The sequence below is a fragment of the Cephus cinctus genome, unplaced genomic scaffold (assembly GCF_000341935.2).
Source record: "Cephus cinctus unplaced genomic scaffold, Ccin1 Ccin1_scaffold0997, whole genome shotgun sequence".
Taxonomy (NCBI): domain Eukaryota; kingdom Metazoa; phylum Arthropoda; class Insecta; order Hymenoptera; family Cephidae; genus Cephus; species Cephus cinctus.
Window position 1 is genome coordinate 536,314 of NW_014333542.1, and position 20,720 is coordinate 557,033.

The following is a 20,720-nucleotide window of genomic DNA, read 5'->3' on the forward strand; positions in this document are numbered from 1 at the left end:
GTTTTGTTTCAAATCATTTCCCAGCTGATGATCGGGAACACTGATCTTGATTTTTGTTCTTTGAATTATCCTATACTTTATCTATTAGACCTGTCCTCTGTAACTGCACGAATTCTTTGGTAGCTCAAATGAACATAACTTATACGATATTTTGAATTCTTTTATCTTGTACGAATTATGTTTAACTGGATAAGATAAAATTGTGTCACACCCTTGAAGGAATGAAAATTGATTATCCCATAAGATGCCCGGTCTACTTACTCGTTCTGTCAACGGTCACACATTCTCTGTATCATACTATGGTATATTGTATAATTTAAATGATAAACTGTTAGATGGCGTAAGATTATACCAATTGTAATAAGGTGTTGTAGAAACAGGTATTCTAATCTTAAAATACAGATTAAAATATTATTGTCCAGCCAATATCACTAAAATGAAGGGGAAATTGCTCTCGGATCCGGTAACTTTAGGTGTCTCTTATTTGAAATCGGACATACTCAAAATTAGCACGAATGTACCATGAAACTCTGATAGTACGTTAGACATACTGGTGGAGGCGCCTCTGCCTGACACATATTTCCCATGATGCATTGCAGAATTAGAATACCTGTTTCTAAACTTTCAAGGGTAGATGGCCTAAATCTTGCTTTCTGATCTATGGCCATGTGCTCTGAATATTTTATCTCAATATTCTGACAGCTAAATAATCATGGCTTCTTTGCCGAATACGTCAGTAAATGATGCAGCAGCTAAATTTACGATGATCACAAAAAAGTTACTTAACGCGACTGATGATAGGGTTTGTGATAAGAAAACGATACAGACTTATCTGAGTGAATTAAATGGAATCGACTACAGGACTCCAATCGTATCTGATAGTGATGTGAGTAACCTGTATGATTCATATGAAAATGTTTATCAGATTGTATAAAAATTTACTTCATGACATATAATTATAAAGCATGTATAATGGAGTGTGTACTCTTCTTGATATTACAGAAATATGGAGCGCTTATTTTATTTTAAAATATTTCTTGTTTAGGCTGCTATGCTTCTGGTTAATCAGCTGTGCACCCTCATACAACCCTTAGAAACTTTACTGGTTAAAAGTAACTGTCAGGTTCTTGTTAACCTGGTTAAAGGTGGTGTCAGATTACAAGGCCGCACATATTCAGTGTGCAAAAGATGGCTATCGGAAGCTTTAGAATTTTCTGAACAAGATGCTCACAAGGATATCCTTCTTGCTTTAGAGAATCTTCTCAGTACTGGACCATTTGATACCATAAACCAAGTAAATTTTGTTAAATTGCTCATGATTTTTCATATTTATTTACGAACCATCAATGACTAAAACCGTTTTTAGGATCTGCGAAATTTATTAGGCGATAAGGGTCTTTTGCGAAAGCATTTAAACTTTGAAGGTGGCAAATGTTGCGAAACAAATTGCCTTGCAATATATTGCATTGAGGCTCTTCTACTGAATAAGGAAACTAGTAGTGCTAGTATTCCACATGAATTTATGCTCATAATAAAAGACATTGCTCTAAATGTCATTTCAACACTGTCTTATGAGAATCAAGACAAGCAATTTTACAATAGGGTAAATAAACAATATTTTAATTATTGATTTTTCATATTCGTCATATAAATATTAAAATCTTCACTATTCTCAGATCGTAAGTTCTTGTCTAAGAATTCTTCGAGTCGTCATATCGGATAGCACAGTATCCAACGGTCCAGACGTGATAGGCGAAGTCTTAGGAGTAATACAGTCCTTTTTATTCCATGGCATAAAAGGCTATTTACCTATGCAACCACGAATACTTCGACCAGCGGCAATGAACCTTCCTGAACCAGTGCACGCTATACCACGAGAGCGAAATTTCGGTACTCATAAAACAAAATCCCGAAGACCGCAATCAAAAAAGAGCAATAATAATATAGAAAAGTCAAATAGCGCTTTCGCTGACTGCAAAGCAATGAGGCAATCAAGCGATTCGGATACCTCGGATACTGAAACCTTCAATGCCGCTCAGGTAGAGGCAAAAGTTCGTGCAGAAACTGTGCACTTGCTGTATACAATAGTGCAAAATACACCGAGTCGCGAAATGTTTGGTTACTGGTCCCAAATAGTAGCCAATGGTTCGAGAAACGATGCACGCGTCCTGTCAAAATGTATATTAAGAGAACCAGTTTCGAAAATTCGACAAAAAGCACTCAGTACCATCATAGAACTTTTACTAGGTGCGCGACTCTTTCTCGTTCACGCAGAAGATGTCGAACATTCCTCTTTCATTACTTTCTTTGGTACTGTTGGTGCAATGATTCGTGATTTGCATTTCGCTATCTCGTTGCTCTTGAGCACCGAAAAAAACGTGGCTGTTCTAACACAAGCTCTAAAATGTGCTGCCGCACTGGCACAATGTACACCCTACGCAAGACTTAAGACTGGACTGGCTACTAAACTCACAAGAAATTGTAGACCGCAGATACTTCATAAAGGTCTGGTGTTGTTCCGATACTTGGCAACTTTAATATTTCCTAGGAACCCATATAAAGATTGTTTTTCTTTTTCAGATCCCACTGTGAGGGTTCAAGCTTTGTCAGTTTTCGAAGCATTGTCATCATCAGACCCTATCACTCCTGAAATATTATCTATTCTTGCCAAACAAACTAGGACTGGTACAGACAGTGAATTTCCTTGTACAAATATCAGTGCAACTAGTGACATTGACACAGAGGAGGAAGTAGAATTTGAAGTTATAAATTATGAAGACAGTGAAGCAGAATACAACTGTTCCGATGTGAATCTTCAGGACAGAAAAATCAGTTCTCTGCTTAATATTTGTCTCAAGAATGTTTCAAACGAGGTATGTAATCTTCGAGGTCAATTCTTTATAAAGGAATATTAAGAAAACGTTTCTTTCAGACAGCAAATATTCCTGTGCGGCTTCAGTCTTTGAAGCTTATCGGTGTTCTGGCATTTAATGTTCGAAATATTGTATTTAGCCACTTGGGAGTCGTTGCCACGGCGTTAGTCAGATCGACCCGCGATGCTGATACACAGATATCCTTGCAAGCTTGCAAAGTTATTGAAACCATTGCTGGTTGTCTAGGAAATTCGCAGATAGACAATGATACTAATCTAGTTCCTTTCTGGAATATTGTCTTCGAGCCTGTCATTTCCTTGATTCAGCATGAGCAAACCTCTTTGAGAGAAGTTGCTTGCGATTGTCTAGGAAATATAGGTTCAAAAATGTTTGCAGAATTATCGGTAAGACTACATTTTTAATTTAAATTTTTATAAAAAAAGGTAACAAATAATTTAACTACAGAGACAACAGAGTATATTAGTGATCACTATACTATTCGGTACGGTTCGCGACGAAGAGAGTGCAGTAAGGGCAGCTGCTCTACGAGCACTGGGCATGCTCGTAACTCTACCAACCCTTGAAGACGACACTGGATTTCTTATGGATTTGGCGGATATCGTTTGCACTGGTTTAGATGACAAAAATCTTGGAGTCCGTGTTAAAGCTGCATGGACGCTTGCGAATTTATGTGACTGCTTAGTTAGGCAAGAGTAAGTTATCTGTTTGCACGGATTGTATAATTTTATTTTGAATTATTGAAAGCCTCAGTGTCTATTATTAATTAAAGAGATAATAAGGAGGTAGAGCAAATACCTGCGGAGACTGTTTTGCCTAAACTGTACCAGGCCAGTGTAAAGGCGGCTAAGGATAGCGATAAGGTCAAGTGTAATGCAGTGAGAGCATTGGGATGCATATTGCATTTGTGTCCAGATTCACAGATTTTACAAGATACCACGTCAGGATTAGATGCCCTTATCAGTTGTGCTACATTAGGGAATGATATGAAGGTAATTATTAATTTAGAGTGGATTACTGTCATTTTGAAAGTATCCTAAAAACAGTTTTTATTATCAGGTACGGTGGAATGCTTGTCGCGCCTTGGGATTTGTTCTTAGTGAAAATCCTGATCGGATTCTACCCCAATCCTGGAGGGTATGCATCTAAATTATTTTTGTAGAGTTTTAGTATATTTTGTATAATTTTTAAGTGACTCATTGGTTTTCTTTTTTAAAGGATCAGGTATTTCCAGCGTTGTGCAATCTTATTTGCCATAGTCCAAATTTCAAAGTGCGAACTAACGCCGCGTGGGCACTTTCCGTATGTGACACTTATGAAAAGCATACATTTACAGTTTGGAAGAGTATTATTTTAGCCTTTGAAAATTCGCAACATGTGCCTAGATACGTTGAGTATCCTCATCAGGATGCACTTGTGCAGCAAGTATGTATTTGCACTTGCTTTTATCACTATTATGTACAATTTTAATTTTGTCAATCTTTCAGCTGTGCCTTACGTTTGCTCATTTAATTCTACGCACCGATATGTCTGAAATTTCTAATATTTGGACAGAAGTTGGTGACCACATAGAAGATATCGCAATTTACATGAAACCGTTCCAGGTAGGTCGGAATTACCAGAGACAAATATTACAGAACAAATATGTCTTATGTGTTGTATATTTAGGAACGGATTCTGCCTGAAAAATCAGGAGATTTGATGAAAGCAAAAATGCAACTAAGGAAGTACGCGCAAAGCGCATTGAACTCTGTGGAGCGACAAACAGCAAGTTCATTGGCAGAATTATTCGAAAGGTCGGATCAATATGATAATTTAAGTGCGACGTCGCACTTGTGTTAATGAGCACCACTTTGAAAAGTCAATGAATTGCCATATTTTCAATTTTTATATTTTTTTTAAGAAACAAGGTGCTAGTTAACTTTGAATAGAATAAATGAAATAGGAATTGTTATAATAATTTTACTCACGTTTATCATATAAATATGTTTCTTCACTAAATTCACAATGTATAGCAATCTTGAGTACTCGTACATGTCAATGTAGCGTTGATGCTTTTTAAATGTATAGTAATTGTAATTATATGAAAAGATTTTATATGCTATCACGTGTCATCATTACTTTCACCTTCGTTATCAATTTTTTTACTTTCATTATCACAGACTTCTTCGGTATTAGATTTTGATGCTTCTGTCTCATCAGTATTGAGTTCATTACTTTTATCATTGTCATCTACTTTTTTCTCACTACAATCTTTTGTTACTGTATTTGAGTCATCCTTTTCATCTTCCGTATCTTTTCTTTCATCTTCAGAGTCTTCCTCTGTATCAGTCTGTTCATTCTGGTTACTTTGAACATCTTTCGATTTGTCCTCTGGTTTGAGCTTCTTTTTCTGCTTAGACTTCTGTTTCTTCTTCAGCCTCTTTGCACGTCTCTTTGCTGTCAATTCCTCACATTTTCTTTTATTTTCTTCTAATTTCCTGTGGTACTCCTCATCCATGAGTTCCTAGCAATATATAACGAATTTCATTTTTAACGTATTCCACGATGTGTTGAGCTTTTAACCAGATCATCAAAAAGTGTTTAAGTACCTTTCGACCCTTTTCTTGTATAAATTTTTGTCGTGAATATTCCTTACGACGAAGATGCCTGTAGACGTGAAATTCGCCGCTGCCGGCGCCGGCACTGCTTCCCATAACATTCCTCACGAATTCCGGGACGCTCGGTGTATTCTTCGACTTTGGACGCTCTGGCAATAAAACTGGCTTCTCCTGTAGAAGATAAGAATATTCAACAAGGAAATCTTAGGCAGACGAACGTGAGTTTGAATTTTTATAAAGCTAGCTTACAGGATTTTTCATAAGTTTCATGAGCTTCAATCTTTGAAGATCAACTGCACTTTTTGCCACGAATGGTTTATCCTGATCCTTATTTTCTTTTTTATTGTCCGACATGTCTACCCGGAATAAAAAAAACTTAAATTAAACGTGAAAATGATTGATTACACTTTTATTCAAGTTTTTGTTGTTCAAGAAAACATTAAAACATAAATTAGGTTATATGTATTAACCGGAGAATAGACAAGCGAATTTCGCTACAGTACGAGTGGAGACGAATAAGAACTAAAAAAAATGGACTTGCGCAAGTGATCTTTCTTATTTGAAAGTATCCTAATTAATTAAATCTCCGGGAATCCGTACAAACTGGTACCGTGACATGAAGGCGAGAAACAGAGAAGATATTTGTGATATGATTTTGTATATTGATACTAATTCTTCAGAGGTACCAACGTTTAGAATATAAAACATCAATTTGCGCAGAGATTGCTGCTCCGTTTAGTTATTCGCACTTTTGGGGCGTTTCACGATATTTTCGGATAGTGACGTTTACGTTTATAAAAAGTTAAACGAATGCCTCATATTGTTGTCTAAATTAACATTGTTATATTCACGTAATGAAGAGATATATTCATTTATGGTGACGATATATGCTTAAGAAGTTTCTCTCTGCTTGGAGAATGGCAGGTGGTTGTTGTAGGTCAGATCTTTTTTACAAGAAAACAGAAAGGACAGAAGGATTTTACGTGTCGAGTTTGTTAGTCTGAGACTCTAAATCCATCTGTTAATATTGTGCTATTCAATGATGGACAATTTCTCAGACTCCTCCAGGTACGAGCTGGACTCGATCACTTCTACAGATTCTTTACAATTGATTACGGATGAGTTTCGCTTGCGGCACGTGTCCACACCTGATACCTCCAGTGTAGAACTCTCAAAACGTGTAGCCTCTCTGGAGCTGGATAATGAAAGGCTACGAGTTGATCTGGAAAACGTTCGAATAGAACTCAATGCAAAGATAGCAGCAAATCAGGGCCTCAAAGATAAGATCACCGAACTTTATATAGAGGCTCAGGCTGCACTACAAGAACGTCAGAAGCTGCAGAATGCTATAAAGGATGCCAATAGTCGCTGTACAATTGCTGAGAATTCCACAAAATGGTATCAGGGACAACTGCACGAGCTGCAAGCTATGAGAAAGTCTTTGCAATCTGAAATAGATACTTATCAAGGAATTGCTAGGTATAGACAGCAAACAGTATTGAATTTAACGGCACAATGCAATCAATTGAATGTAGATTATTCTGAACTTGTACAAAAGTTTAAAAATCAAAAGCATGAATTTGAAGAGAAACTCTATGTATTACAAGGTAAAAGTAAACCAAGTAGCGTGCCTACAGGAATGATACCAATGATGCAAGCTTCACCTGATTTGTCTACCAAATTGGAAGCCACAGAAGAAGAGCTGCGTGATACTAAAGCAAAACTGAAGGCAACGGAGCAACAATTATTAAGTTGTCAAGTGGAAAAGACTTCAGTAGAAAATGCTTTAAGCAAGCATCGTATGTTCATATCTTCAATGGAGGAGAGTATACAAAAGTATGAAGCAGATAAAAATGAAATCACCCTACACTTGAGTGAATCTCGATTCGAAATGCAGAAACTGAGAGCAGAGAAAGATATTTTGCAAGCAACCTTGTTAACGTCTAAGCAAGAACAGGGACAAGTGGAGCAGGCGATAATACAGTTGCGGTCACAGCTGAATAAAATGCTTGCTCAGCATAAACTATTGAAGACCCGAAATTCAGAACTCGAGTTAGAGCTCACTGCCATGCAGGAGATTAAAAACGAAAATAAACGTTTGAAAAGTTTGTCGTTCGCAGCCAATAGTTCTCTTTTTAAAAAGCTACGGGAAGCCAAGCACAAGGCGAAGTCTCTTGAAAATCAACTTCGTCGAGAACGAATGAAGCATCAACTCCACGACGCGGTACGATAATACTAGATAATTTTGCGACATAAAGATTCGCTATCAAATAAAAATATTCAATTTTTTTCCTTAGAAAACGGAAACAGATGCCTCGATACGAGAGTGTCTTAAACGTGCATTGGAAAGAAACAAGGTGATTAAATTTTCACTAGATGCCTTATAGAGTATATCAATAGTCAGCTCGATATCTAATATGATTGTATTTTCATCCAGGATCTTAAGGATCAATTAAAGTCAATGTCTGTAAGCAAGATATTGGAAGGAAGTATCGATGAGGGCTATGGCGATAGTGGAGCTTCCAGTAGAATATCGGCTGATCTACCATCACCACCACCACTTGATCCAGTATTATTAGAGTCGATCGCAGAAGTCCTGTCAAAGAGTAGAAACTTCCTCGATCCTGTGCAAATTGGTCTTAACGAATTACGCTTGAAGCTTGAAAACTTCAAGGAAGAACAGTATTTACAAGCAATTAGATCTGCTCAACCAGCTTCCCATTACGACACAAGACAAATGACTCCCACGTCTTCACAAAATATAGCCGGCTCGGTGGCCTGAAGTGTTCATAGTAATATATGTAAAGTCTAAAAAGAACTTTATTGCAATTATTTCTACGTGCTCGTAGAATATACTTTCATGGTATTATGAATAATTAAAAAAATTCAACAGCTATAATTAGGCAATTACAGAAAATTTAATTAGTAATGTCCCGATCAATTGGCCGTAACGATGTTATCGCACGGTCCGTTATCAACCGGATATTTCTGTTGCATCACCGAGAATAATTACAAGTGATTATTGTTGCTAAAGCCGGCTTTGTGCAAAAAATTACTCCATTCTGTATTCCGTTAGTGTACGCGAGTGAGCAGTATTTTACAAGACGCCTTGCAGGTCAAGAAAAATGGTCCTTCCTGTCCGGGTAGGAATGTTGAAGGAACAATATCGTATGTTCCAGCAGGCACATTTTCCAGTTCAAGCTGTACAAAACCAGGCCTGAAAATTTTGTATAAATAGTGAATTTCGTACAAACACTAAAGGATAACCATTAACGTATAAAAACATAAATTAATTATTGTTCTTATACACAAACATATTACAGTATTTACCGAAAAGGTCCGGATGACTTGGTTTTGAAAGCATTTGATACTTCCGGATCGTTTAGCTGCATAGTAATTAATTCAAAACCAATTTGATACTGCTTGGGACCCTTTAGTATTATAAGTAGACAATTATTGTTATTTGGACTCTCGAGGATTAATTGATAACGTGGATTATTTGGATAAGTCTCAGGATGATTTCCACATCCACCAGCAGTGATTCCTTTCCACTGTCCGTCGGTGACCTTCGGGAAGTCTTACTGGTATTATTCGTATACTTTTTGAAAGAATAAAAATATTAACAATTATTTAAATATCACGATTACAACAGTTTTACCTCTTTTTCATATTTATACGGCTCAGCCATTTTTCGTAACGTGAAGACACAAGTTCCGTACGCCCGCAAAGTGTAATAAATTGTGTTTGTTTTCTCGTACTGAGACACGACTAGAGTATAACGCGAGGCACTTCCTGGCCCGAGTTTTATTTTGCAAAGATAGTGAGGACTATTTATTCGCACGCCATCGATATAAGGCGGTGGATCGTCTAGAAGAAATGAATAATTATGATAAAGAAAATCACAGGAATTTATAATTGTCAGATATAATAGATGAGTTGACTGACGTGGATAATATACGCGTTTTCCATCATTTTTATAAACCAGAATCGTTATGTATTCCTGATTTTGTCGGAAATCTGCTATATCCGTTATGTGTCTAGTGAGTAGAATCCATATTGCACCCGAGACATCCGGTTGCACTTCCAACGAAAATTGTGGATTGTCTCCAATATTATATGCATCCTTAACAGGACCCATTCCTGCGTTCCACTTTCTGAAATTCAGAATTTATAATGGATGTAATGGTCGCATGCATAATTGTCAATTAAGCTCATATCCTTATGAACTCACTGATGTATACAGTATGTGTAATTGAATAATCCAGGATTCCAATTTAGATAAAAGACATCGAAATAACGACATATACTGTTATAATCGATCCAAAAGATTCCATTGTCAAATTGCGATGCGGAATCTGGATCATAATTCAAGGCCTGTTTCAATTCTGGAGTCCAATGGCTAGTATCAAGCTCTGAATAATTTCCTCGCCATCTTAGATGGGACCAAGGATTTTTTAATTGTAAAAGTCTCTCTCCCTGTAAAAGCAAAGTGATAGTTAACAAACAAAAAAATTATAGAAGGTATAGAAATACTTACGTCTACGTTTCGGACATCTAGAACCGCATAAGCATGCGTCGGTACCAGGCCGGTACGCTCGGCGTCGGCGTCGGATAGTTCACCAGTGGCTACCGTAACAAGAACATCACCCTTATGCAATCGTAATAAAAGCGTATCAAAGAGGCTGTCTTTATTGAAATCAGGCTCGTTTGGTCTTATCGCCCATCTTTCTGGTATCCATCCAGTTAGAGCATGCAGATCGATATTCTGGGAATGAAAGAATCTTAGTGGTCCTACTAGAGTTTTAGTCAGTGTCATATTTTTGAATAAAAAGATCGCTAAGGCTGGGTGGGAGAACTTACACTGTTGGAACCTGGAAAGTCATAACCTCCCATGACTTTCATGTATGCCTTCTCGAGCAAGGATATCCAAAGTTCACCACGATTGCTAGAGTAGGAACAGAGCAATTGGTTGTAACGACTCACTGGCAACTGATCGTCTATTATTACTTTTCGTGGTATACCATTGACGTGTAGCTTCACCATGTACTTTCCTATGCCAAGTGAAAGATTATCGATTATTGTAAATTTTTTTACTTTTTAAAATTGCTCTTACCAAATGGATTGTACATTGGTTCTTTCTTCCTATTCTTTGGATAAATAATGGAAGTAACTAGTCTACGACCAAACTTCTTCTCGTATTGAGCACTCACAGCCAATGATGCAACGAAGGAGCAATCTGAGACTACCTGAAAAATTATATAGAAGCTTTTTTATAGCACGAAGCCTGATTTTTTATGGGCATTTATATTGACTAACCGTTTGCTTGATACTGTAGTAATCCACGTGGTTCCCCATAACCATTTTTGGCTCGGAGAATAATTCCTCTGGCCGACTCCACCGTGCGAAATCAGGCTTTTGTTTTGGTGCTAATTCTAACAGTCCATCTTTGTCCGTAAATGGAATTGCGTATTGAAATTTCTCAGTAAGATCGACGCTCATGAAAGGCACGAATTCATTGTTATTTATGTGAGAACTGTGTAGTAGCACGCGTTTTTCTTCCTCGGTGTAACCACTGTTACCACCAGTAACACGTAAATGGGCACTGCTGCCGCGATGCAATTGTGGTCTCGTTGGTTTTTCTATAAAGAAGTGAGTTTTCAATTGGGATACAATATAAGATTAGTTTAAGCTGTTTTCTATACCTGGTTCTACAAATGTTGACTGTACAGATATCGTAGGACTTGGTAAACTTGTCTCAGGTACTGATGGCAAGTTTGGTATGTCATTTAATTTAACATTGTTAGTAGCTTGAGGTGACTTTATACCTTTTAGAGACTCTGCTCTTTCGACAGCATGACGAATAAGATTTGTTAATTTAGCTTTCACCTCAGGATCAGATGTTTTCTAAAGGAGAATAAAGACTGTTGTTTAAATATATTATAATTATTGCTTACAAGATTTATTGCTTTTTACCGCATTTAATCCAAGCTCAGCTGCATCCGTATAAAGATTTATGGCAATGTCTTTACAACCTGCTTCATCAGCATCCAGTGCCTGACTCATGAGAAATTTACATCTTTGTAATTCAGTTTCTTTTAAGTTAACAGACTTGCATTTCCTCTCTTCTTCCTCCGCAACTGTAAGAACTTAATTTTTATTAATCCGACTTGCATGATATTAGAAGAATACTCACTAAGTTGTTGAATGGCAGCAATTCGATTTTGGTACTCCTCAGCTTTTTGGGCCAGTAAAGAGTTCGGAGATACTCTACTAAGAAATTGTCTAGCCACTCCATAATAATACAATGCTTGCTTGTATTGTTTATCAGTGTCAAACTGCACAGCTCGTCGTGCTGCGTTTAAAGCATCATCCAAAGGCTGACCCATTTTTGACACTAATTTCACAAATTATCATGAAGTGTCATGACTCATACAACACTAGGATTATATTTTTGACTAGATGCGCTTTTGACAGATTATACAAAAGATACGATTCTGCAATAAAGTGCATATTGAATAACGTTACATTACAAGTACTACAAGGATGCAAATAGTTTTGTCTTGGAGCAAAGAAACGTACATTTAACGAGTTAAATGGATAAAAAGAGGCAGCTGACGTTGTGCCATAAACTCTGCGTTACAAAATACGATCATTTGACCTCAATGTTACCATATGCTGCACAACAGATTTTATAACACCGGATGGAACTTCTAGTATATGGTTGCCCAATGCTTTATTCTATCTTATTACGACTGTCATAAATTTGAAGAACCGCTAATGTATATGTGTAAACAATCCGGCTAGAATTGCGATTAGATTCATCGTTTAACCAGATATTGGTATGTCAATATTTATTATGTCACTTATGAAATTCCTGAATAGTCTGAAGACAATGCTATTGACTTATCCTAACAAGATTAAAAGAAATTATTCATATTTTTACACGTCTCTTGTCAACAATGAAATCAGTCCTTTCAACTATTTATGTAGCTTGTCAAATTCGACAGACAATATCTTAGAATGTAAATTGGCATGTCACAAATACGGATGTTGGGTGTCTAATACGTTAGATTACGGAAAGTATGCTTCAAAAACGGCAGTAGAAACAGCTCTGTTTATCTTAATTTCTGTTAACATCATGTGAGTCTATCGGATGCTGGGATTGACTTGAAATAATATGCCCCTTGTTGAGAAGATTGGTTATTTTGCAATAGTATATTGGGGATGTTGCTTGTCAAAGAACATTATCTACAGATTGTACAAGACATTTTTCAGTTCTCGCATGTCTATCGACCTATACTCCATGGGAAAATGGGGTGTGGTAACCGGCTGCACTCATGGTATCGGCAAAGCTTATGCAGAGGCACTTGCAAAGCTGGGACTGAATGTTGTCCTAATAAGTCCTAACATTCAAGAATTAGATGCCATTGCTAATAACATAGAATCTTCATATAATGTCAAGACTAAATTGATTGAACTAGACTTGGCGAGAGGGTTGGAAGCATATAGTGCTATAGAGAAAGAAATGTTTGGTCTGGAAATTGGGATCCTGGTCAATAGTCTAGGTATGAGTTATCCACATCCTGAATACTTTCTGGACTTGCCGCACAAGGAGAAAATCTACATGAACATAATCCAATGCAATGTAGTCGTTGTGACAAATATGTGCCGTATCCTCTTACCACAAATGGTCGTACGTGGACGTGGTGTAATCGTGAATGTAGCTTCTTCTACAGCTGTAATGCCAAGTCCTCTGTTAACTGTCTTTGCTGCAACCAAAGCTTACGTACTAAAATTCAGCAGAGACTTAAGTGTTGAATATGGTAAACGTGGCATCATAATCCAATGTCTCTTGCCTGTTAGTGTTACAAATCACACAGCAGACTCTCCTCCGAAAGGATACCTGGTACCTACTCCAGATAGATATGTCCAGAGTGCAATCAACACAATTGGCAAAAATAATACTACTACTGGATTCTTCGCACAAGACCTTAACGTCGGTATCATTAGATTTGCTTACCGGATATCATCAGCCCTGGTCATCACACTAATGACCAATGCAATGGAAGGAAATCGTAACCGCGCACTTCGCAGATATATTGGCTGAACAACTGTAAATTATCCTGCATCGTACTACTCCTATGAATAAATCCTATAAGGAAGAACAATTACTTGGATAAACTTTTTAAACATTTCTCTATTTATCTATACTTCGATATTCTACAGTAATATTCGATATTAAATCAATATCCATAAGATTTTTAGAATTTTCTTGAGAGGGTGGGACTTTTTGCTGGTTTGGATATTTATAATATTTAGATGTATAGATGTGACATAATATTATCCAAGTTCCTTCCTCTTGGAGACCCGTTGGTGTGAACATAACATGCAGTGTAAATGTGCTTGCACCAACTCCTCCCTCGGTGACATGCATCACAATTTTGGCTGCGCAAGGGGTGCGGTTGGTGCATTTCAGAAAAGTGATTTCACTATTATCAGAATTAGCATCAGTTGGCCAATTAAATGTTAGTTGCTCGTAAACGTCAAGATTGACATTTGAGAATGGTCGTTCTTCCTTTAGAACATGATGAACTTCGTTCAGTTGATGCCATCCTTGAACGACTTCTCCGTAGGTGATGGAGTCATCATATTCGTCGCTGAGTGACTCCAGTCCATTGCAATAATGATACAATAAATGAAGAATGCAAAAGCACTTAATGAGCATTCTAGAGGAATTCACAGTATCACTCTTTCTGACTTTTATTTTCTTTCACAATTTATCCTCTGGCTGTTCTCTTTGCTGTCGTTATTGTCCCATAAAAGATTTCTGCGTTTCTCGTACATATCGACTGATTCCATTTAAGACGTTGAATTATCGTTGGCTTATAATTACGATTGAGAGTTGCCTATAAAAGTCAATTGCGTTATCAAAGTTTTTGTAATAAATCATATTCATTTTCGTCGTTTAAGCATACTGTATCCCCCAGAATGATACGAATGGAAGTACAGTTCATAAAGAATTCTTTTTCTTTTAGAAATTATCATACATCAAGAATAATTGAATGACATGAATTTTCTTTTTCGTTCTTTGAACAGACAAATTTTCTACTTGCGCGCTTCCAGGATTTCTTTAAAAATGAGTTCAACAGGATCATCCTCGACTTCCTCGACGGAAAGCTCTAGGCATTATGCCAATCCCTATGACGATTACTCCAGTACAAAACACAATAGTATCGTTGACAAAGATAAGAACATAGTAAGTATTCTATAAGTCTTAAAGTTTCAACGGCGTTCATTGATTGTACTTTTATATTTATTTATATCAGATCCAAGATACTTTCAAAGAAGAACTTACATCGAACATCAAAGTTTTGATGCAGATGTTGGAAAGGAATGAAAAACACTGGAGTTTCGATGATTACTCCATTTATACTGGAGTAACAGGAATAGCATACTTGTTTTATCATTATGGAAAATATTTTCATGAAGATGCTTACATCATGGTAATCATAATTATATATCTTCTATATGTATACTTGAGAATATCCTAATATTTGATATACTTTCAGAGAGCTGCAAAATTGATTCGTGGAAGTTTGGAAAAAGCAAAAGGCAAAAGACACGTTACGTTCCTTACCGGAATCGCAGGGCCACTTGCTCTTGGAGCAGTGATCAATCATTTGCACTTTGATCGGGAAGAATCGAAGAATCTAATTGAGAGGTCAGTTTATCACAATAAAACTTACTGGTATGGATATGTCTGAAATTATATTTGATTGCAGATTAAGATCCATGTCGAAATACGTATTAGAGGATGATAGCGATTTGCCAGATGAATTGCTTTACGGCAGATCTGGTTATCTCTTTACGATTTTATACGTAAACTCGCATATTTCTCCTGCTCCGTTCGACGGCGATTTTATTAGGAAGGTACACAGCTGTGTATTCATAGAAAACTAAGATGGAGACTTTTACGAGTCTAGAAAGTGCGACCGATTATCCCTTATTCTTAGGTAATTGCATCTATCATCAAATCAGGCAGGAAATATTCTGCAGCGACAAGATGCGAATCTCCTATAATGTATTCTTGGTACGACAAAGAATACCTTGGCGGTGCTCATGGGTTAGCTGGAATTTTGTACATTCTGTTGCAAGTACGTGGCGTAAATAGATTAATTGAATCTGCAATAAAAAACAATCCTGCCGGAGTGATTTATTACATTCAAATATTTCAGGCTCGAGAATACTTAACTCAGTCACAGCTATCAGATGTAATTCAACCAGCTTTACGGTACCTGATAAAACTGAAATATCCATCTGGCAATTTTCCATCATCCGTTGGTAGCCAGTCTGATAAATTAGTTCATTGGTGTCACGGTGCACCTTCCATGACCATGTTATTTTGTCTCGCGTACAAGGTAAAATTTTTTAAATTGAGATTGCATGACTATGATTATCATATTGAGCATCTACATTGATAAAACTTATATGTAATTCAGGTATTTCAAGATAAAAAATATCTGGATACAGCCGTTCAATGTGGTGAAGTCATTTGGTTGCGTGGATTACTAAAAAAAGGATACGGATTATGCCACGGCGTTTCTGGAAATGCTTATACATTTTTGTATCTCTTTCAAGAGACTAAGGTAACAATTTATCGTTTATTTTGATACATCTGTGAGATAGCGATAAGTACAGTTGCCTGAAACAATTCTAACTTGCGTAATCAAATTTATAAATAAATGACCTTTAGGATACAAAGCATCTATACAGAGCCTGCAAATTTGCTGAATGGTGTATGGATTATGGAACTCATCAAAATCGTATACCTGACAGACCATTTTCCCTGTTCGAAGGTGAGTTTGAATTTAGCGAATTTGAATGCTTTTAGAAACTGAAGTGAATGTCTCATGCTCAACGGCGCGATTATTACGCCACGTTAATCCGTTAAGTGTGTAACTTCCAATTCATTAAATCGTGTAATCATCCAATCTTCTGTACATAATGTTGCAGGCCTCGCTGGCACAATCTACTTTCTTATTGATCTTGGAGAACCCATGCTTGCCAAGTTTCCCGGTTATACTGTTTAAATAAAACTGACAAGGCCTCACGTATATACATATAAGTGGGATATTTTAAGTCTATAAAATGTACACCTATTCCTCTTAAAATCCTCTCTAGTTTACTGTATTACGCTACCACTTAATTCACTAGATGTGTCATCAAAATTATATTTTCGAGTAAAATATATTTATAGAGATAGTAAAATATTTTAAAATTTGTATTTATTAATTTTTCCAATTTCAAATAGCTTTTTTATCTTTAATTATATGCAGCAATGTTGTAAGAGCGATTCGATAGTAGGAGATAACTCAGTTCAACCTTTGTACTATATACAAAGATTACAGTAATTTACTAAGCTTGTAGTCCCGCAGTGGTTTTTCAGACTGTTTCGAGTAAACGTGTAACTTAATAGACTCGACATGAGTAATAGTACAATAAAAATATTCTTGAGCAAAAGAGTTGTATTTCCTGATAACGTGGAACCAGCTGGTTTGATCGTTCGGGATGAAAAGATATATAAAATTGTGCGTGGGTTAGGGCGACATGAGATTCAGGCTCTACTGGAAGTGAGTAAAAGAATAAGAAATATCTGATAAAGCTACTCGTTATTGAGTTGATGTTGATCTCATCCCACAGGAATATCCTGATGCATTGGTTGAAGATTTTGCTTCATCAGTCTTAATGCCTGGTGTGATCGACTCCCACGTTCATGTGAACGAGCCAGGTCGTACCGACTGGGAAGGTTTTCGTACTGCAACGAAAGCTGCAGCTGTCGGTGGAGTGACGACAATTGTTGATATGCCTTTGTAAGATTCAATTTACATCACTCTTGAGGATGGTTAATTGGAATTTGATTGATTTTTTTTAATTTTTAGAAATTCCATACCGCCTACTACTACCCTACAAAATTTAAGGGTGAAGGCGAACAAAGCAGAGGGTAAAGTATACGTGGACGTTGGATTCTGGGGTGGCGTGATACCAGGAAATGACGTTAGTACATCTTCAGTGAATTAAAAATGGGCCAGCAGGGTTTACTACATTTTTTCATTATCAATTACTTTGTCAGAAAGACCTTCGGGAGCTTGTTAATGCTGGAGTTGTTGGTTTCAAATGTTTTTTGTGCCCCAGTGGAGTAGATGAATTTCCTCACGTTGATCTTCCTGATGTTGAAAAAGCATTGAAGGAATTAAAAGCAACTAATTCTGTTTTGGCGGTAAATACTGGGTAGATCAAATTTTTCAATGTGTTGATTATAACCTGGGGAATATCAATTTTTTAAATCTTATTTTAGTTTCACGCAGAAACAGAGTTGACGAAACCAGTGGATGTGTCAAATGGTAAGTGTATGGATTACTTTTGTCATAAAAAATTCAGTATTTTGCAAAATATATTTTTTTTCCTAGGTGATTCAATGCTTTATGAAACCTTTCTTCGTTCCCGACCTGCCGAGATGGAGGTCAATGCCATAAAAGCGGTTTCCACGTTGTGCAAATTATATAAGTGAGTATAACGAAGACATTAACTGTCATCGTTGTAATTTACTACAAATTAAATGACATTGTAATGTTCAGGGTACGCTGTCATATAGTTCATTTGTCAGCCAGTGACGCTCTACCATTGATAAAAGATGCTAAAAACAATGGGGCACCGTTAACCGTCGAAACATGTCATCATTACTTGAATCTCTCTGCCGAACAAGTTCCGAAGAATGCAACTGAGTACAAATGCTGTCCACCAATTCGTGAAAAATCAAATCAAGTAAGGTCATACAGTCCTACCAAAAGAAACAATAGGTCAATGGAATAAAGCTTGTTCTTTATTTGAAGGATAAATTATGGAGAGGACTGCAAGACGGTACTTTGGACATGGTAGTGTCAGATCATTCACCGTGCACAGCAGAATTAAAAAGATGTGGTGACTTTCTTGCTGCTTGGGGCGGAATTTCATCATTACAATTCGGTACGTATTTACGGTGATTATTTTTAAGAATTAGTCAATAAGATTGCCATACACAGGCCTCCCATTAATGTGGACTGGAGCCAAGGAGAAGGGATTGACTTTACAGGATGTCTCACGGTTATTGACACGAGTTCCCGCTGAACTTTGCTCCTTAAATAAACGTAAGGGTAGCCTTGAAGAAGGTATGGATGCCGATTTCGTCGTGTGGGATCCAGAAAAAATCATTAAGGTATGTACATCTAATTAAAATGCCGTAAGCAGATTGAATAAGAAATTTCAATGTCTATAGAAACACTACACTTATTTGCAGATTAAAGAATCCGAGATTCTCCACAAGAACAAGGTTCGCATTTTGACTACTGCTATGATAGCATTAATGATTCCTCTTTTTCTTTAACCTGCCCCATCTGAACTCTGATTGATCTTTCAGTTAACTCCCTACGAAGGCAAGGAATTGTACGGTCGAGTAGTGGCCACGATTCTACGCGGAAACTATATATACAAACACGATAAGCTCAGCGATAAACCTATTGGAAATTTATTACTAAGAAATGAACATCGTTAGACGAAGACTAATTGAGTCTGGTTTCTTTTCGTTCTTCAAAACCTTAAAATAACGTCTTTTCTCTAATTTATGGATATACATTAGAGCGATAATTTCTCAAAAGCTTTTACAGCATTGGTATTACAGGGGGTAGGACGCTCTGCAATATTTTCCAATAGACCATTATGGATTCCAAGTTATCTGTTTCCTGTAACTGTATCCTGGTATCTCAGACCAACGCTACAAAAATTAAAGCTTCGAGATTTGCTTGCACCATTTCTCCAAATTATAAAAAGAACAAAAAATGCTGTCGTATCAAAACGCAACGTATTCGACGACTCGTAGTATGACAGTACAGTCCACCTTATGCGTTACTTGACATCCGCGTGAGTCATTTTACTGGCATGACGTCATTCAGTACGAAATTACGTCAGCCAGAATGTACGTGTGCATGTAGTTCCTGCCCGTAGCGAAGCGATCGATTTTATCGTGCGATCCTGCTCTCCCACGACTGACCAGAAAGTACACTGAAAAATTCGTTGGATACCGTCAATAACATATATCATTCGATTTCATCACATTAACCTTTTTTTATTACCCACAAATCAGTATTTTTTTTGTATTCTAAAGTCATTCTATATTTAGAAAATTCGATTCAAGGGACTCTTTTGCATTGAAACTCATAATAAAATGGCCCTTGTAAACATTTACTTGCTAACGTACTATGCACCTGTACAAGTTTTACATGCTGAATATAAAACATTGTTATTGCTAAGCTACTATTTTATTGAAAGTAGATATTAGTTGCCAGACCAGATGCAATAATACGTTCAGGAGAGTTAGACGAATGTATACTGTATAGTCATAGTGCGACAAAGAGAGAGAGTCAGTATTTATGAGAAGAGTATGAATATGTGTGGATGTACATATATAGGTATATAAATGTGGCGAATGACGTCATCGGATGACGTGAGTAACTCCCCACTGTGCTCATGAGGGCAGGAAAGGACGAGGGCAGCGAAGGGGTCATTTTAGAGCGGACTTCTCTCTTCTATCGCAATAACGAAAGCGGAAAATCACCGTAGCGCACAGCGTCGAGTCATCGGGGTACATAGCTTGATGGAATAACGTTATAACTAACGTACGTGGATCCTTTCAGTTTTCCAAGCTGACAAAGTTTATCTGGAAAAATGGAGAGAATGTTTAAAAATGTGAAATAAATAACACGTCACCATTAGCCTGTATTTCCCTCATTCTTTCAACTTACACGATTCCTTTGTAACTACATTGGATCTAATTTAGTTCTTGTTTAGGGCTTTTTTTATTTTTGACTACTCATGCCTGTTCTTCGCATATCGTTTTATCAGATGATTTATTAGAATTTTCATGTGTTTCGTTAATATTTATTTTGAGATCTGTTGAAGCGCGAACGCGCTTTGTACTGATAACGTTTTAACTGGAAAGATTTTAAGCAAAAGTTCACTGAGGCTGGAATATAAAATACACGAGCTTCTTTTACACTTGGGTCAATTATTGTAACAATTGAGAATCAAGTCTGGCAGAAATCTGTGGAAATTTCTCTTCTGTCTAAACCTTATTATATCTTCAGACTTGGTTGCATAAGTCGACAATTGGAATTTTGGTATTCATTGTGGAGTTTGA

At 36.9% G+C, this 20,720-nt stretch overlaps 5 protein-coding genes and 1 pseudogene across 12 annotated transcripts; 4 read left to right on the plus strand and 2 right to left on the minus strand.

The window, feature by feature from the left end:
- Positions 1-584: 584 nt before the first annotated feature.
- LOC107271501 (HEAT repeat-containing protein 6) lies at positions 585-4,995 on the plus strand. Of its 2 annotated transcripts, none has more exons than XM_015747565.2 (12): positions 585-886; positions 1,046-1,294; positions 1,367-1,603; positions 1,677-2,505; positions 2,581-2,873; positions 2,933-3,277; positions 3,339-3,586; positions 3,664-3,883; positions 3,951-4,028; positions 4,110-4,316; positions 4,379-4,495; positions 4,560-4,995. In XM_015747565.2, exons 1-12 carry the CDS (start codon positions 713-715, stop codon positions 4,731-4,733), a joined length of 3,171 nt encoding a protein of 1,056 aa, XP_015603051.1. In that variant the 5' UTR covers positions 585-712; the 3' UTR covers positions 4,734-4,995. The 2 variants fall into 2 exon arrangements, with proteins under 2 accessions (XP_015603051.1, XP_015603052.1); XM_015747566.2 differs by having other exon boundaries at positions 747-886; positions 1,003-1,294.
- Positions 4,840-6,281, minus strand: LOC107271512 (PRKR-interacting protein 1 homolog). 5 transcript variants are annotated; one of them, XM_015747622.2, is made up of 4 exons: positions 6,182-6,281; positions 5,741-5,847; positions 5,483-5,662; positions 4,840-5,397 (listed from the first exon to the last, which is right to left on the minus strand). In XM_015747622.2, the coding sequence occupies exons 2-4, from the start codon at positions 5,843-5,845 to the stop codon at positions 4,996-4,998; spliced, it is 687 nt and encodes a 228-aa protein (XP_015603108.1). In that variant the 5' UTR covers positions 5,846-5,847; positions 6,182-6,281; the 3' UTR covers positions 4,840-4,995. The 5 variants fall into 5 exon arrangements, with proteins under 5 accessions (XP_015603108.1, XP_015603107.1, XP_015603111.1 ...); XM_015747621.2 differs by lacking the exon at positions 6,182-6,281 and adding an exon at positions 5,962-6,175; XM_015747625.2 differs by lacking the exon at positions 6,182-6,281 and adding an exon at positions 6,102-6,120.
- LOC107271507 (coiled-coil domain-containing protein 157-like) lies at positions 6,209-8,398 on the plus strand. Its single transcript, XM_015747593.1, has 3 exons — positions 6,209-7,715; positions 7,789-7,848; positions 7,929-8,398. The coding sequence occupies exons 1-3, from the start codon at positions 6,531-6,533 to the stop codon at positions 8,271-8,273; spliced, it is 1,590 nt and encodes a 529-aa protein (XP_015603079.1). The 5' UTR covers positions 6,209-6,530; the 3' UTR covers positions 8,274-8,398.
- LOC107271503 (calpain-7) lies at positions 8,299-12,207 on the minus strand. 3 transcript variants are annotated; one of them, XM_015747585.2, is made up of 13 exons: positions 12,071-12,207; positions 11,685-11,985; positions 11,465-11,637; positions 11,194-11,395; positions 10,808-11,130; positions 10,605-10,737; positions 10,352-10,542; positions 10,029-10,256; positions 9,723-9,967; positions 9,437-9,645; positions 9,150-9,358; positions 8,822-9,057; positions 8,299-8,708 (listed from the first exon to the last, which is right to left on the minus strand). In XM_015747585.2, the coding sequence occupies exons 2-13, from the start codon at positions 11,875-11,877 to the stop codon at positions 8,564-8,566; spliced, it is 2,487 nt and encodes an 828-aa protein (XP_015603071.1). In that variant the 5' UTR covers positions 11,878-11,985; positions 12,071-12,207; the 3' UTR covers positions 8,299-8,563. The 3 variants fall into 3 exon arrangements, 2 of the variants coding, with proteins under 2 accessions (XP_015603071.1, XP_015603072.1); XR_001538660.2 differs by having other exon boundaries at positions 8,822-9,089; positions 11,685-12,149; XM_015747586.2 differs by having other exon boundaries at positions 11,465-11,628; positions 11,685-12,149.
- A 24-nt stretch (positions 12,208-12,231) lies between these two features.
- LOC107271495 lies at positions 12,232-19,833 on the plus strand. Its single transcript, XM_015747553.2, has 21 exons — positions 12,232-12,330; positions 14,527-14,747; positions 14,818-14,994; positions 15,061-15,212; positions 15,274-15,421; positions 15,505-15,645; positions 15,727-15,909; positions 15,991-16,137; positions 16,245-16,347; positions 16,505-16,575; positions 16,960-17,121; positions 17,192-17,361; positions 17,431-17,545; positions 17,622-17,768; positions 17,847-17,892; positions 17,959-18,055; positions 18,127-18,313; positions 18,382-18,514; positions 18,571-18,743; positions 18,825-18,857; positions 18,945-19,833. Exons 2-21 carry the CDS (start codon positions 14,559-14,561, stop codon positions 19,077-19,079), a joined length of 2,709 nt encoding a protein of 902 aa, XP_015603039.1. The 5' UTR covers positions 12,232-12,330; positions 14,527-14,558; the 3' UTR covers positions 19,080-19,833.
- On the plus strand, positions 12,338-13,632 carry LOC107271511 (annotated as a pseudogene).
- Positions 19,834-20,720: the final 887 nt, after the last annotated feature.

Coding starts and splice junctions, on each gene's coding strand:
- LOC107271501 (XM_015747565.2), top strand. CDS start 713: ATGGCTTCTTTGCCGAATACGTCAGTAAATGATGCAGCAGCTAAATTT. Junction 3,278..3,338: donor AAATGTTTGCAGAATTATCG/GTAAGACTACAT, acceptor ATTTAACTACAG/AGACAACAGAGTATATTAGT. Junction 4,496..4,559: donor TTTACATGAAACCGTTCCAG/GTAGGTCGGAAT, acceptor TTGTATATTTAG/GAACGGATTCTGCCTGAAAA.
- LOC107271512 (XM_015747622.2), bottom strand. CDS start 5,845: ATGTCGGACAATAAAAAAGAAAATAAGGATCAGGATAAACCATTCGTG. Junction 5,663..5,740: donor TGAAACTTATGAAAAATCCT/GTAAGCTAGCTT, acceptor TATCTTCTACAG/GAGAAGCCAGTTTTATTGCC. Junction 5,398..5,482: donor TACAAGAAAAGGGTCGAAAG/GTACTTAAACAC, acceptor ATATATTGCTAG/GAACTCATGGATGAGGAGTA.
- LOC107271507 (XM_015747593.1), top strand. CDS start 6,531: ATGATGGACAATTTCTCAGACTCCTCCAGGTACGAGCTGGACTCGATC. Junction 7,716..7,788: donor AGCATCAACTCCACGACGCG/GTACGATAATAC, acceptor TTTTTTCCTTAG/AAAACGGAAACAGATGCCTC. Junction 7,849..7,928: donor GTGCATTGGAAAGAAACAAG/GTGATTAAATTT, acceptor ATTTTCATCCAG/GATCTTAAGGATCAATTAAA.
- LOC107271503 (XM_015747585.2), bottom strand. CDS start 11,877: ATGGGTCAGCCTTTGGATGATGCTTTAAACGCAGCACGACGAGCTGTG. Junction 9,968..10,028: donor TAGATGTCCGAAACGTAGAC/GTAAGTATTTCT, acceptor TTGCTTTTACAG/GGAGAGAGACTTTTACAATT. Junction 9,359..9,436: donor AAAACGCGTATATTATCCAC/GTCAGTCAACTC, acceptor CATTTCTTCTAG/ACGATCCACCGCCTTATATC.
- LOC107271495 (XM_015747553.2), top strand. CDS start 14,559: ATGAATTTTCTTTTTCGTTCTTTGAACAGACAAATTTTCTACTTGCGC. Junction 16,348..16,504: donor ACCATTTTCCCTGTTCGAAG/GTGAGTTTGAAT, acceptor ATAATGTTGCAG/GCCTCGCTGGCACAATCTAC. Junction 17,769..17,846: donor CAACTAATTCTGTTTTGGCG/GTAAATACTGGG, acceptor ATCTTATTTTAG/TTTCACGCAGAAACAGAGTT.